Source organism: Dermacentor silvarum, chromosome 1 (assembly GCF_013339745.2).
Source record: "Dermacentor silvarum isolate Dsil-2018 chromosome 1, BIME_Dsil_1.4, whole genome shotgun sequence".
NCBI classification, from domain to species: Eukaryota; Metazoa; Arthropoda; class Arachnida; order Ixodida; family Ixodidae; genus Dermacentor; species Dermacentor silvarum.
In genome coordinates, this window is record NC_051154.1 from 193,347,221 (window position 1) to 193,363,160 (window position 15,940).

General features: G+C 44.4%; 1 protein-coding gene across 1 annotated transcript; it reads left to right on the top strand.

Moving 5' to 3' along the window:
• The first annotated feature begins 1,690 nt into the window (after positions 1-1,690).
• On the top strand, positions 1,691-13,001 carry LOC119436210 (deoxyribonuclease-2-beta-like). The gene is made up of 4 exons (XM_037702996.2): positions 1,691-1,881; positions 5,591-5,663; positions 7,628-7,798; positions 12,880-13,001. The coding sequence occupies exons 1-4, from the start codon at positions 1,756-1,758 to the stop codon at positions 12,999-13,001; spliced, it is 492 nt and encodes a 163-aa protein (XP_037558924.1). The 5' UTR covers positions 1,691-1,755.
• Positions 13,002-15,940: the final 2,939 nt, after the last annotated feature.

A 15,940-nucleotide genomic window follows, 5' to 3' on the forward strand; every position in this document is an offset into this window, starting at 1 on the left:
CTATGATGTCAGCCGAAAATAAAGCCATAGGACCGGGCAAGCCAGCGCTGGTTTGAGTTGCACATAATTATTATGAAGGGCCGCTTAAGGAACTTGTTTTTAGGTCAGGGCTGAGCCGTCCATCCGCTGGTGTCACGAGGGCGGCACGTTCCCAGACCCACCGCTAGGGGTGCTGCTGTCTCGTGGAAACCGGTTCCCAGACCATTTTGGTGACCGTCACGCGCCCTTTCTCGCCATGGATTCCGCTCGGCTCGAGCAGCTGCGGGAGATCGCCCGAGAGAGCCAGCACCGTCGCCTGGCGAATTCTACGTTTCGAGCACGGGAATCGGCAGCGAAATGGCAGCGGTGGGAGGTTGTTCCGGAACTACGCAAGAAAGAAGCGCAAGCCAGACGTAACCGCCGGGAGACCGCTACCAACCAGGATCGTCGGCGGGAAGCGCACGTGAAACGGTAGTGACGGGAGGCTAATCCGAAGCAAGAAATAAACGCAAGTCAAGCGTACTTGAAGGAAAGCGAACCCTGATTTGTCCCAGCAAGAGGCAGACCAAAAACGCAAGCGCCGAGAGATCTCTTTCACCGACAGTGCCGATGGCCGCTTCAAGAGAGATTTCCTCGATCGGGAGTTGGGCACAGCTGCAGAGTGCAGAGCTCAATATTCACAATACAACGCAGACACCCACCGAATAACATCCACAATCATAGTAAAAAGCAGAAAATCACCATGACATTACAAGCAATCGCAGCAAAAAGCAACAACCCATCGAATAACATCCATCGTCGCAGTAAAATGCAGAAAATCGCCGTTTGATAGACCACAGGTCCGCTGTTTCATCAGATTTCCTATTGGGTTGAACTGGGTTTAGTTTTTGGCACTAGACTGCGTAAACGGCGACAAACCACAAGAAGCAGGATGAGAAAGTCGTTCGAGAGGACAATGGAACGTGGAAGTTGCAATCCAAACTTTAAGGCTTTTCTTTTAAAAACAGAAATCTACCGTGTGTGTTTTCTTCAGTCAGACAGTTTTCCTGCACCTTCCCTGTACTCCGCCATGTTATCTTGTGCCTCATATGTCCGCGGCTGACAGCTCATCTCGACCTGTTATCAATAACTGTAGCTAAATAAATAAGATGTTTTCTGTAATTGTTTTAGATTATGAACGAAGACCTGATCGCATTATTAAAGCGAATGCGGATATGCTGGCCAACTTACAATATTTGTGCTGTAGCGAAGCACGAATCCTTGTTGGCGCACGAAATGTGATGAGCCTGATCACATAAGCTTGGCCAGAGTGAAAGCAGCTTAGTGCACTGAAGCCATCACAGCCGTATTTCAGACCTCGGCAGTTAAAAGCTTTCGTTTAACGAAATGTCGATAAGAACGTGAATGTAAGTTCGGCCCCCTTTGTATGCTTGAAAATTCGAAATTCTGCAAAACTAACTTGAATGTTTCTTCCCAAATCAAAACGACCTTTGTGCCTATATAAATACAACACTGTGCATTTTGAAACGCCCTTTTATGTAACATCACCTAATTGTATTGTGGTCTGGCGCTGTATCTTAAGTATTCTCGGGCTTCCCATATGCCCGCGGAGCTTAGAAACAGCGGGTGCCCTCAATTTAAGTGTTTTTCACTTAAAAGGCCAAACCTCAATGTGTGATAGTCAATGCCATTTGGTTTTCATTTAGGTTCATCTTATACAAGCTTCCAAAGACAAACCAAAACAATAAAACATATCTGAAATTGCATGGAGGTGAAATGGCGTATTATGACAGCACTTCAAAAACGCCAACATGGACATTGTTGCAATCGGATATATACCATGACATAAAGAACCCAGTTAAGGAGACGCTTAAACTCATTTTTGGCAAAAAACCTGACAAAGTGAGTACTCAGCCTGTTTGGTGTCATCGGTGCATTGTACCTCACATTATAGAGGTACGAAAGCGTTTCACAGAGCGGCTCTTAAAACTGCTGACACTTCGCGTGGCGTCCTTGAAGTATTTCCAAAAGTATTGGTGGAATTCCTTCAAGCATAAATTTCTGTTTAAGTAGCCTATGTCTTTCTCAGTTGTTTTTGTGAAGGATTTTGGGAAGTATGTTTGTCTTGCTTGACAGCACTTTGACTCATTTTAATGCCCGCGCATCGCAGTTGGTCCCGTGCGACTAATTGGTAATGGCTTTCTTTCAACCATACAATGTAACGTAAGCATAGCTATTGTTTCACACCTTTAAACATAGCACATCTTGTTATGTGAATGGTTTTCAAGTGTCTCCGACGAAATAAGTCATACATGTGATTGAACCTGTTTTATCTTATATTTTCAACCTTTGCTTTGCAGCGGGCACTTTTCCATCGCAAATGCAACTAGCTACAGTAATACCCGTATTCAAGAGAGGTAGCCATGAAGAGTTATCCAGTTATAAGCCAATGTCATTGCTATCCGTCTTCTCTAAAGGGTTTGAAAAGGCTATAAGAAGACGCTTGTCTCATTCCCTAGAGGGAAATGATGTTATCACAGTTTCACAGCCCGGATTTAAGAAACACTCTTCGACAGAACCAGCTCTTCTAACTCAAAATGAATATCCACTGAAACATTTTGAAGCACAGCAACTAGTTTGAGGTATTTTGATAGACTTTAAGAAGGCTCTTGATAGCATAAATCACGGTATCATTCTTGTAAAACTTGAAAAATACGGCCATCAGAGTCCACGCCCTGCAGCTCATCCATTCTTACGTCTCTGATTGGTATCAGTATGTCGGCGTCAATCCTCAAGTTTCGCGAACAAGGCCAATTAGAAAAGGGGTACTTTAAGGAAGCCTTTTGGGACCACTTTTTTAGATATATATATTTATGATGTCGTGATCATTAACAACAATGTATTCTTTAGTATATACGCTGACGACACTAGTATATTATTTGGCGACACTGACCGGCATGAGTTAATTGGTGCCGCAAACATAAAATTCTGTAGTCTTCACCACTGGCACATTTTCAATGATTTACAGTTAACATATCCAAAACGATATAAATGTGTTCCCGCCCTAAGGGTAAGCCACTCAGTCCTAAGGGTAAGCCACTCAGTTACTCTAGAAGACTTCACTACGACTTGTAGGATACAGAAATCGTTACCAAGTTTCCCCCGCGACTTTACAATTGCTAGTAGGTAAAGCGGGGACGTGGCTCGGCGGGTGACGTGACTTCCGCTTAGCAGGTGTTGTCATGGCAATCGTGGAGCTCCTAGATGCCTAGGGACATAATCGCTTAGGGACTTTTGAGGCACTGGTAGACATTAGGTATGTGGTTTTCAGATACACTCCTGTGGGACGCACATGAGGATTGCAACTGCCTGAAAGTTGCTCGTAACGTTGGTATTTTATATGGTCATGCAAAATCCTTTCGTAGCAATGTGTAACTTTCTATTCGCATCATAATTTAAGTCGCATCTTCACTACTGTCACCAAGTTTGGGGAACAGCTACCTATAAGAGCCTAAACAAACTGCATGTTCTTCAAAAAAGGCGTTTAGAATTATTTGTAATCTCCATAGAGATAGCCCAAGCTCCGAGATTTTTTAAGTACAAATGTAGCTGAGTTCTGCAGTCTCTACGATGTCCGTCTTTCACTTCGCTACAAGCATGAGCTTAGACGCAACATCTCAATTACTTCTGATATAACGGCAGTGGCCTTTCTTATACCTCTGTACTCTTTACGCCATATAAGGCACATTTATACTCCCACACAACGTACAAAATATGGAAACCAGATGCTACAACACTGCTTGCCTAAGCTCCTCAACAGCATAACATTTGCAGGCTTTACCATAAGCACGAGTATTGATGCCGAAATCCGCAGTGTTTTGGCAAAATGACTTCTGTATTGCAATATTTTAGTGCTACTTCACGAATGCAAGCGTGTACGCTTACTCTGTTACTCTTTACAGTTACTACTGTATTATTTTGTACTTTTAATACTTGCAGTTGCGCACTTTCTTAATCTCATTGTAATTAGAAAATGTTGTCCCTTCTTTTATTTTTTTCCTTTTTTGCCCACATTGTACATCTGTTTCCCTGTCGGAACCTTTTGCTTTCTTTTAGTGATGCCACTTGTCTATTTCATAAATGCTTTTGTTACGCCGGTTTTTTGTAGGTCTGTATGTAACCCTTATAGTGTCCAGTCTGTGTGCAGTTACTGCCTTTAATTCTAGACCTCAGTCGAACGGAATGGGGCTCAGGAGCTCGTCAAGCTGCGGCCTTTTCTCCTGCAGCCTTTTGCTCACTGTGACGGAAAATAAAGGTTCATTGACTGAATAAACACCAGGTATATAGGTTGCTTAGAGTACGTTAGAACGGTAATAACAAAATTAACCTGATGCTCGACGCCGCTTTTGTCACGTGAGGATGTATAGAGCAAATATGAGTTCACGGGCTCAGAGAGTTACAATGGCAGAAAATGCTTTTTTTCCAGCTTTTGGCCTCGAGGTAATTCATTAGCGCAGTTTTACGCAAGCAGAATATATATGTATACTTATGCGTAAAATTAGTTATCAATAGGAGGACCTTCATATCTTTAATATCAGTTAAGAGGAAACCACAAGTGGAAGAGAAAATAAATTGCAAGGGCTGGGAGCTGAAACCTTGCGATGCGTTACGCGGCCTTCTACCATTTCAAAAATGGCGACGAATATACATTTTCTTGCCGTTACCGCGTACCCTTGTTTATCTGATAAAGCTGTCCCTAAAGACTCTAGCAAGCGTTACTAACGACTACAGCGGTGGATGAGGCACACCCACTTCTTAGAACATTGCAAACATTGTATATTCGAGTCGCACCAGCAGCAAGATGTGTAATGTTCATCTTTCTTTCCTTATTCCTTTATCAGAAACATAACCTGATCTAAAATAAAACCTTTATTTATAACAATTATACCGATAAAAAATATTGAATTTCTTCTGAGCCTTCCGTGACTTCGTTGCGAGTTCAATTCATGTGGTCGCTCGAATTAATCGAGTACCTCGGTCCACCTGATTTTGCTCGCTTACTTCGCTCTGTGCTTCATACTTTTTAAAAAATGTCTGTTTTAAATATCTACATCGGATTCTCAGGTCAATTTTGCGGAAGTCGTCAAAGCGATCTTCACTTCCCGGCGCTTGCTAATACCAAATGCTTCAGCACACAATTCACTGTGGGGATATGGGTGCAATTTAGAATATACGTTAGGTCAGCAACCATCAAGTCTCTTACCGAGCAACGCGAAGACATTAAAATCAAGTACGCAGTGACACTCAGAGTAAGTCTGTTACCGCTTTAATGGTGCGATGAAAATATGCTAAAGGTAAGTTAGGAACGTTTTCTTCCACAAGCTAGGCTGGTCATGCAGAAAGCCTGCATTATTATTCTGGTGAAATACCATAAAGGTATAGAAGGAACTATTTCAGTGGCTAGTTTGTCCTATGGCATTTCACTTTCATTTTTCCACGTCGGACACTTCCCACAGCAATGTTGACGAGGAATAGCTGGCATATGTTTCGGGCATGTTGTGAAATAAAAAAAATTGAACGGCTTATCCACGAAATAATTACGTTTTTTCAGGGTGTCGCATTCGTGGTATACAATGATCAGCCACCGAAAAATTTTAGTGGAACACGAGGGGGACATTCGAAAGGTAGGTCAATCTTTATATAGTTAGGAAATACATAGAATATGTAAAATACCAAGTTCACTGTCAATAATGGGTGGCACCTGAAGGCAGCATGCGATTTTGACACACTGAAAGGCATTTTGCATACATTAGTCTTGTGACTAAGTGAATGGATCGCTCCAGAGGCTACAATACCGTGAAAAACCTTATTACTTCAGTGCGATCAAACAACCGTTGTACACTCGACGAAAATTTTTGTAGGTGGGTGTGGCCGAAATAGGAGACGCTTAAACCTATTTTTGGCAAAAAACCCGACAAAGTGAGTACTCAGCCTCTTTGGGGTCATCGGTGCATTGTACCTCACAATATAGCGGAATGAAAGCGTTTTACAGAGCGGCACTTAAAACTGCTGACACTTCGCGTGGCGTCAATGAAGTATTTCCGAAAATATTGGAATTCCTTCAAGTATAAATTTCTGTTTAAATACCTTAGGTCTTTCTCAGTTGTTTGTGTGAAGGATTTAACTGTCTTTCTTGACAGCACTTTGACTCATTTTAATGCCCGCGCATCGCAGTTGGTCGAATGCGAATAATTGGTAATGGCTTTCTTTCAACCATACAATGTGGCGAAATCATAGTCATTGTTTCACAGCTTTAAACATAGCACATCTTGTGACGTGAATGGTTTTCAAGTGTCTCCGACAAAATAAGTCATAGATGTGATTGCACCTGCTTTATCTTATATTTTCAACCTTTGCTTTGCATCGGGCACTTTTCCGTCGCAAATGCTAGAGTAATACCCGTCCATCATTGATGGACGGCCATCGTCGATGAGCAGTTGGTGCCACAGGTATCCCTGAATGGGTGTCACGCGTCACTCTGGCTTTGGTTACGTTCACGAGCCCTGCACACCACATTGTCCGGCTCCTGTTGCCACAAAAGATTGTATACTGTTTGGCAGAATGCTGTGGCGGTGGCGTCTGTGGCGGGCATTTCTCGCCAATGCCATAATTCGTCCACCGAGGTTGCGCGAACAACATTACGCAAATGGCAACATTTAAAACAGCCATGTTTTTTGTGCTGTTCTTTTTTATGGCAGCGTTCTATGGGGAGAGTCAGTTATGGTCTTATTTAAACCATATCCGAGCTTTCCAGTAAGGTCTATGACGTTTTGTGGATTGCCCAGAGGTGTTTTGAGCGACAGAGGGTTTAAAACCGAGCTCCCGCGCCCTTACTAGTGTACTGGATGTAGGATTCGTACTCGATGCCTTCGTTTCTGCCATATTTTGTACGTCAGATCTAATATTGAAATGCCCTCATGTAATATTTACTATGGTTATTTCGCGTGGTTTTGAAAGTTTAAAACGTCATTGGTTTCCATCTCTGGTGGCAAAGTAACGAAGGCGGCAACAGTAGGGGAGAGAGAGAGAGAGAACAACTTTATTTAAAAAAAATAGACCCCAGTCCGGGTCCAAAGTAGGGGAAGGTTAGAGAGGCGGAATTCTCGGGAGATCAGAGATACTCTAACTTTCGCGAGGTTTCAAGAGACCACCGCCGGACGCGTTCAGCGTCTACAGGCCGCAGTCTTCTGGCACTGTGCCAACTGTGCTAAAATAACGTGTCCGGAACGCTGTCGCTAGTAGATGCCGGCGCGTCCTGATCCCACAATATAATCTGCGACTTGAGCACGCCAAACACTGATACCATGCAGTAAAAGGCGCTTCTGCCAATTACGGCGTTCAAGATGGGGGCTCAAATTTCATCGCTTCCGGTGTGATAGCTTTCGTCACATTTTAAATTAGGTAATTAACTTCTGTTCACCGTAGACTGCATCTTTAATGCCGAGGACATGTGACAACAGGTATTTCCCTTAATTTACCGTTCGCAAAAAAAAAAAAAAAAACTACAGCAACCACCGAATACACCGTTTGGCGGCACATTAGTTCATGCTTGAAGAAATAAACTCAAGTACCCAAAATTATGTTTCAGGCGTCCTCATGGCCGGGAAAGGGAAGAACGTTGGCACAGTGTGGCTGCAGCACAGTGTTCCCAGGTTCTTGGAAGATCTGGAACAAGGCTATGTGTACCCAACCAGTGGACGAGAGAACGGACAGTTGTTTCTTTGCCTTTCAATGAAGCTGGAGGCAGTTGAAGTAGTTGGTAAGCTTCCTCTTAAGATGCTCTTAAGTATTGTGTAAATCACGCGAAGGTATCAGAGCTTTTCTCATTGTGATTCATAATCAAAATTCTTGCTTTGTGTAGCGCCTTAGACGCATGAGCGAGACAGGCTGAAGACATTTGCTTGGCGGCACACCTAGCATGCTGCTCGATGTAAATGCGAGGATATTTGAAATGATACAAGGAAATTCAACAACGGCTTCAGAAACAAAACATAAGCCTGAGGGCTCCGGTATGAACTATGTAGTACTGAAAAAATCAGGTGGTGCGTTTACGATATGACAATACATATTGTGTTAAATACTGCTACATTTCTTGTACAGACCACTTCTGATGTTTAGTTTTCTTTTACCGAGAAATCCCGTACTATTTTATATGTGCCAGCTAATAAAATAGTTGGTGGTTAGTTCTGATATCATCTAATCACACGAAACCTGGTTCTACCAGTGCGGGCGTATAAGGCTTTAGGGAATGCTTAAGTAATGCTGTTATCAATCTGAAAGTTGCTGTTAGTGCGATAATACCAAATTACATATAGCTGCTGACTCACCATTCCTTCTTGAGTGTCATTAGAAATTATGCAACGTCTACACGCAAGCTGAGTGACTCATAATTTAATTTTAAATGATCAAAACTGAGAATATGCGGAACGAAGCACCTTTGTCAACACAGGGGTCCGTATGAAAGCTAAGATACTATGCCAATGAAACACCGGAATGCAATTTTCGTTTCCCGGAGGAGTTATGGGCGTACTGCGTACAACCACAGCTACAGCTGCAGCACCCTAAAAAACGCAGGTCCTGCGTTTGCTAGAAATCCTCTGGTGACCTTTTGAGCATTGTTCAGCGCAGTCTAACGCCAGGGACAATTTGCTGGGGCCGTGGTGGCGCACCGCAGAAGAGGAACAACGTTCTATGCCACTGTCACTTCGCAACTACGGGCTACCACACACATTGCACAGCCCATCCAAGACACTAGGTCGTTGGGTGCCGTAGACGTCTATGTTCCCAGGTCCAGTTTCCTCTACTGTGCGCGGCGTAAAATTTGATCATTGTTGTCACTGTCACATGCGATGGAATCTTCAAGGCGAAGTCGGCAGCCATGGGTCGCGAGATCGTATCGCGTATCGACGTGAGAGCCGAAACACTTCCTTTGGTCACACGATTACGCAACTATTCTTAAGTAAGGAGACGTGAGTAGGCTCGTTCTTGCGGCGCCTTCAGTGCTTGGGCGTGAGGAGTTCGCTGCTCACCAGACGCAGTGCTCACTAGACCCAGCGGAAGGAGAAACGAGCAGAAGCGTCGCGGAGGAGGAAGGTAGGCGGAGGCGAGCTGGGTTGACCTCCTCTTGCTCTTGCCACAGGTTTTGTTTTGGATGCGGCCGTACCGGGTTCGTCTCGTAGATACAGCATCCTCACGCAGCGTACGCTGTGCGCGCAAGGCAGGAAAACGCACCCTCTTCTTAAAAAGGGGCGGGGGGGGGGGGGGGGAGGGGAGGCCTACTCTGGCGGCTGCTTCGTATCGCGCGGCCGCGTGAGCCCTGCCTTGAATGCGATCGAATGCTGAAATTAAAATACTGAAATACTGACTTGGAATACTGAAATTCGAGCTGATCCAAATATTGAATAGCTCAACATTTCATACAATATTCGCAAATATGAAATACTTGTGCAAGCCTAATTTAATGTGGGTCCACCCTGGAGGCAGGCCGATCAATGGCGTGCCTAAGCCTATACCCATAATGCTACTACATTAGATGTTCAGGTACACCTACTTCTCTGCGTCATTCCGCGGTTTTGGCGTCGGCATCTTGCCGAGTAGACGTAGCGGGCAGTCTTCACAGAACTGTGGCGCAGAGAGGGAATGCCGTAGGAACAGCTGTGACGTTAGCGTGCAGGAGTGCGCGGAGAGCGAGCACTTGCGTCCTGGAACTGGTGTACACGTCACCAACGGCGATCGTAGTGTTCAGCCAGTTACCCTAAAGGGCATTTACAAACATCTCTATTGGGAGTGCAATAAACCGCTTGCGAAATTTATTTAGGCTCTGGCCAGCACAGCTATTTTCCAACCAGGTGCTATCAGACTAAACATTTCTCTCTCGAAATGTTGAAATGCGGTTTTCACAGATAGGAAGTGTGAGTGCGAAGACCTTCTAAGATTTATACCTAAAATGTTATGTATTCGTTCTTCCCTCACCGCCACACACCTCGACAGGGAATGTATTATTCCCAATTTTTCACCGATGCCGCATCGCGCGGAATACTGGTTCGTGCGAGGATTGAGTGGTGGTAAAGGTGGGACTATTGAATGGGCACAATAATGTGTTCTATTATTCCATTGACTAGAGTTTCTGGTTTCCAAAAAGCTTTCCTCACGTAACCGGAGCATGCTTTTTTTTTTGACAAGGGTTCATTAATCTCGTCCTTGCAAGGCCTATGACGTGTTAAACGCCAAAAATAATGTTTTGTACTTCTCATAGACGTGGGTCGCGGTATCACAGCGGTAACATTTTCGATGCAATTTCTTCTCGCGCTTATCGAGCTCCGTCAGTGGCCAGGGCATCGCTACACTCGCTTTGTCATTGGGTCAACCTGCGCTAGCAGCGGATGATAAAAATTCCACACAATTGACCAGAGCGCATCGCTGCGATATCGTGGCCTGGGGCCGGTATAAATATAGCATTGTCTTCCGCTCGAATCAATGAGTATCCTTATTATTGACTTTTCACGGCTGGCTGATACCACTGACAACCTAGGCGGAGAGTCGCACAGGCGACTGACGGAGCTCGGAAAGCGTGAAAACTAATACCGCCGGGAAGAGGAATTCCCGCGCAATCGTAACATTTAACTGGCTATTCTACCTTCACCGCGAGGCCGAAATTGTGTCTGTGTTGAGATGGCGATGGAAGGTGTGGAGAAGCTTTGCGAGAGCCACGCTTCTTGGAAACCGCATATTTTTCCCCTGCTACCACTCGTCGGTGGGCAAAAAAAGGAAGGTGCAGGTTTCCGCGCGTGCCTAGATTGAGTAATACAGTGTGGTCCAATATGTGACATCAGTATTAAAAAATCAAAGCCCCTTTCTTAAATTATAGGGTTTTACGTTCCAAATTCACATATGATTGTGAGGCACGCCGTAGTGGGGGACTTCGGATTAACTTGGACCAGCTGGGGTTCCTCAACGTGCACCTAAATCTAAGTACACGGGTGTTTTCTGCATTTTGCCCCCATCGGAAAGCCCCTTTCTTAAAGAAATATGGTGGAACGCGAAGCTTTCTCCCATGCAATCTGAATAAAAGTCAAAGTCCAAAGCCAACGACCACACAGCGAAGCCAAGAAATTCTGAGCGACCCGATGCTATGCATGTGTGATTTGATTGCTCCTTTAGGATTGTATTTCCTGAACGTTGAAGTTGAATGAAGACACATTTCGGCAAGTTGGATAGCCTTTATTTTAGACCATGTAGCCGTTGATTAGACGCACACACTCACACTTTGACGGACGACTCTACACTTGCACAGTATTGCCTTGTGATCGCTGTGGTAGACGGTCAGAGGCTCTGTCGTTGCCAACAAACGCGATCGGCCTTACGGTCACGATCGCGCTCGCGCAAACGTTCGCGTACGGCAGCCCATTCTGTCGTGCGCTGCACCCGCGGCATACCTACGGTGACGGCCGGGAATGCATTGCGTGACGCGCGCAATGCAATGCAGATATATACAGTTCATATGGGTAGCGTGGCGTAGGAGTTCCCATTCTTCTGATCAGTATAACTGCGAGTGTAAACTGTAGTCTTCTACGATACGGATGTCTTGCGCCGTTGTTCTATCGTGTACTCAGATGCGCAGCCGTTGCTCTGTTGTGTGCGCAGATGCGCAGATAGTTCCATTCTGTAAGATGGCTTTCCGGCAGTGCGTTTTCGGCGCTCACGGACGAATCAGGGAGACATAGAAAGCTTCGTTTTAAAAATCCCTGCCTTTCATGATTTTGTCTGAAGCGCAATTCTGCTGTGGCGTCGGGCACATCCTTAGAGCAGCTCTTCAATGTCGCCGGCCATACCTTCATAGAGAAGAGGGGCAGGCTGTGTAGCGCATTTTGGAAAGCAGTCATTTCCGATGCTTAACAAAAACGTTTTTTTTTTGCGTCCATTGCACTGTTTACAAAATAAAGCACCTCAGGGTTGACAAGTTTGTTTTTTACGCAATGTTAAGTATTTTCAAAGTGTCTTGAAAATAATAAAATACTTATCTTATTATCTTCGTCGCTATCTCATATACTTTCAAAATTCAAGTATTTGATACTCTGTTGAGAAAATGTTTGCGCAGTGTTTAGTATCTTAGCTTAGATCATTTTCTGTCCTATATTGTACATGTCCACTCTAATGAAGGCACACACTCATGCTGAGAGTTGCGTCCAACTGAACCAATTCGCCCAGCTTTCAGATCTTCTAGCTATGCAGTCGCATAGATCTCCAGTGATCCCGTCATTTTCTTTAGCGGAATCTTAAAAGCGGATCTAGTCTTCTCTCATTATGAAGTAACTGCTGTGTGCGCTGAGTCAATCCAATATGAATCTACTGCTTCCTGAGGCTAACGCTGAGCGTCTACAAATGCCACTGCCCCGACACTTTGCCGAGAAGGCTTTATTTATTTCCGTAATTATATCATATTTCACGTGATATCACTTATCATTGCTCACTTTATACATTTGCTACGCTTAAGTAAATCTAAGAGCGTCCTTATAGATACCCTGCCAAACAAGCAAGTTAATTTGGAAGTGTTTAGTTTTGTCCCTGCTAATATGTATGAAATATATGGTGTGAACAAGCTCTGCGAGGCGTTTTTTAGTGCCAGCTGAAAAGCACTTGCAATTTAGGGCTCGTCAAACCAAGGGTATTATGCTGTGTCATTCAGTCATTCCTGCTCAGAATTCTGGGTGAAGCTTTCCGCCCTTTCACCCACCTTCCCTTCTCTTGCTGGTCCTCTCTAAAATTGTAAAGCACATGGTTGTCCTTATCACTATTTTATGTATGGGGCCCTTCATATGCTTCTTCTTTTATGTACCGCAGCCAGTCATCTTCAAGTGCAAGCAGCCAACATTTACCAAAGAAGAGTGCCAGATTGGGCTAAAGCCTTTCCACAATTTTGGAATATACTCAACAAAATTATACGAGGAGCCCGAAAGAATTAAAGGTTGATTTTCTGAGACTCTGAAGATGCAGAATATATTATCAATCGCAAAGTCACCCAAATGGGAAAAAAGGTAACTATGGTCTGGAAACATGTAGCACAACACAGTGCCAGCATGTTGTGTTTTCAATCTTTCAGAGAATTTTATACATACCTGTTAATTAGTAAGTGCAATTCATCAGTTTCATAACCTGACCTCTAATCGGTTCATTGGCTGCTGCATTTGCGATTATTGCCACTGTTCTACTGGCGACAGCAAACAGCCCCAACTAGGCCTTTGAAGAAAATACACATTCGTATGCTCAGAGCTCATCGATTGAAACGCGAAACACGGAGTGTGTGGATGCCGGCCTTTTATTTTTAATTCATTTTCATCATCGATGGCCCCTGATGACACCGAGTGAATGCATTTTTCCACCACATAAAAGCGAGAGCCTTCCTGTTGCATTGTGACTAAATGTTCCACCCTCAGAGATAACCCTACGGTCACCGGTGGCACAAAAGGCTCCGGCCGCTCTGCTCTGCAAGTATCGTGTTTCATTCGTTGAGCACTGTACATAAAAAAAATTCAATGGAAGCTGATGGTTCAGTCTTGTAGCAGAACAAGTTACCAGGTCAACAAGGCTGTCGCCACTGTTTATTTCTGTTCCTAAACGCCCTCCTCTTCTTGGTCTGCAGGGGCACCTTCCTCGCTTTCTCTTCTTCAGCTAGGTCGTAATCAGAGGTCTGTTTAGCTAGCTTCCTACTCTCCTCCTGTTAGGGGACTTGTTTATTCAGTGGAGCTAGTTCATCTTGGGATTTCACGCTATGCAATTCTGCTCCTCCATAGACTTTTCTGCCACTATCATAACTTCCTACAGGATGCTCAACATTAAAACACATCTCTTTCATATTCTGCAGTAACGTTTCTGCGTTTGCTTTTTGAAGCTGAGCACAACACCGCATGTGTTCCGGAAGTCCCAACATAATGAGTGTAGTATGCGATAGAGCAGAGGCAGCTAAATGCATAAGTCTCCATTTCTCAAAGACATAGTCAGAACAGGCGCGGACTTGAACTTGTAAGATGTACCTTTAATTGTCCAAGCTTTGAAGCTTGTTCCTACAGAAATAAATTTTAAAAAATCATAGGGTCTCCTATGTTCTCTTTAAGTCGACTTGAAGGCGAAAGCCCAAGAGCTGATGCATTAAGAATGGACACATGACGCATACAACCCGCTTATTTTCGCTTATTCCACTTTGCTTTGTCATCCCTCCTTATTATATTAATCTAATTCACATAGTTATCCTCTTAATTTGCTAAGTCATCTTCTTAAATCCCTTAGTCATCAACTTTTAATTCTATGCTTTGGCTTGCCTGAGTCATCCACTTAATTGGCTTAGTCTACTCTCCTATTAAGCTTTGGCATCTATTTAATTCGCTTAGTCATCCACTCATTAGCTTAATAATCCTTCTTGCTTTCTTACAGGGTCTTGAATGCTTACGGATATGATCCATTGATTACAATAGTCTTTGTACCTTTGGTCTCGTCGACGCGTTTAGCTCAAACACTTTGAAGGTCGGCTGAACGATGAGACATATAAGGCTTTCGCCTCAGTAAGCTCTGTTCCACTCGTTCCATGAGCGTTCAGCTTTTTCATGAGTTCAAAGCTCGTGTCAATTCATTGCATTACCTCCCAAGTACAGCCACATCTGCATAACTGTCTTTGCCGTCCGGCCAGCCATTCCTCTCACAGACGGACTTGTAAAATCAAGCCGTTCTTGGGCAGTTCTGTGTACGACAGTCGTAAACCTCCGGCCTGACAAATTGCATAGGTGGTCTTGCTCATTTGCCGAATGTTTGCTTGCACTAAAATGAACTAGTTGCAGCCTATGCTGACTATCGTTTCTTGCAACTTCGTATATCGTGCATCAGCGCACTTGCACTATGGCCCGTCTAATAATGGTTATGAGATGTTACTCCGGTTTTCGTGAAGACGAGATTTGCGGTAGTGGCACCGCGAAACTCGCCACAACGCGCGACGCCCGCGTCATGCTGAGGAACATCATGGCAATCTTGAAAGCCCTGGCCAGCATTCGACTTCATGAAGTCAAACTTGCAGGTGTGGTAAGTGTTCAATATGATCAGCGCTCCACCGAACAGGAACGCTCTTCACCGTAGACGCCCTGTGCGACGTTCACCGCCTTATCATGGGCAACTGTAATGTCAGTGCACATTATGCGTGGAAACTCGGGGCGGCTCAGGCGAGTAGCACAAGGTACCGACGTAGCCAAATATGTAACAGAACAAGTTGGCTGGCCACTAAGGCGGCCATAACTGTTTATTTCTGTTCCTAAGCCTCCCACTTCTTCGTCTTCAGGAGCCCATTCCCTTTCTTCTTTGGCTACGTTACAAGTCTTCAATCATGCATGCAGGGTTGACGTCTGTGAATAATTATACGGTGATAAGAAAAGTGCGTCCCGATGGAATAACAACAATAAAGGAATACGCGCGTGGAAGACGCTTGAATCATAGAGATTGTATGTTCAGCTTATGTATTTCCATAATAATTCCCCAATGCCTTTTTGTGGTTACTTCAGTGGGAATACCGGAGTAGAATGAGGGAGTAGGGTAGAGGATACCGCAAAATACGTGAACAACAAGTTGCAAATTTTATGGTGGCATGGGCAGGAGCCATATGGCGCCTTTCGCAGTGTTGAAGCCAATTATTACGCTTCGTGAATGACCTTCTGCTTTTTAATTCGCGTTCTGTGATTTTGGACGCGCGAAAAAAAAGCAAGCACAAAGCCTGTGGCACTATCGGTACAGCAGAAGCAGGCAAACAAAATGTATGAGAAGTTTTACAGCGAAGCTGCATATGGCTAGGGTTTCACCAAAAGGTGCGTGTGTCGACAGGGTGTGTAGAAAAAACACGCGTCGACAAAATTGAATCCAGAGTAGC

Bases quoted from the DNA above. Each gene is read 5' to 3' on its own strand.
- LOC119436210 (XM_037702996.2), top strand. From the start codon at position 1,756: ATGGCGTATTATGACAGCACTTCAAAAACGCCAACATGGACATTGTTG. The intron at 1,882-5,590 runs GTGAGTACTCAG...ACGTTTTTTCAG, and splicing joins TTGGCAAAAAACCTGACAAA to GGTGTCGCATTCGTGGTATA. The intron at 5,664-7,627 runs GTAGGTCAATCT...ATTATGTTTCAG, and splicing joins ACGAGGGGGACATTCGAAAG to GCGTCCTCATGGCCGGGAAA.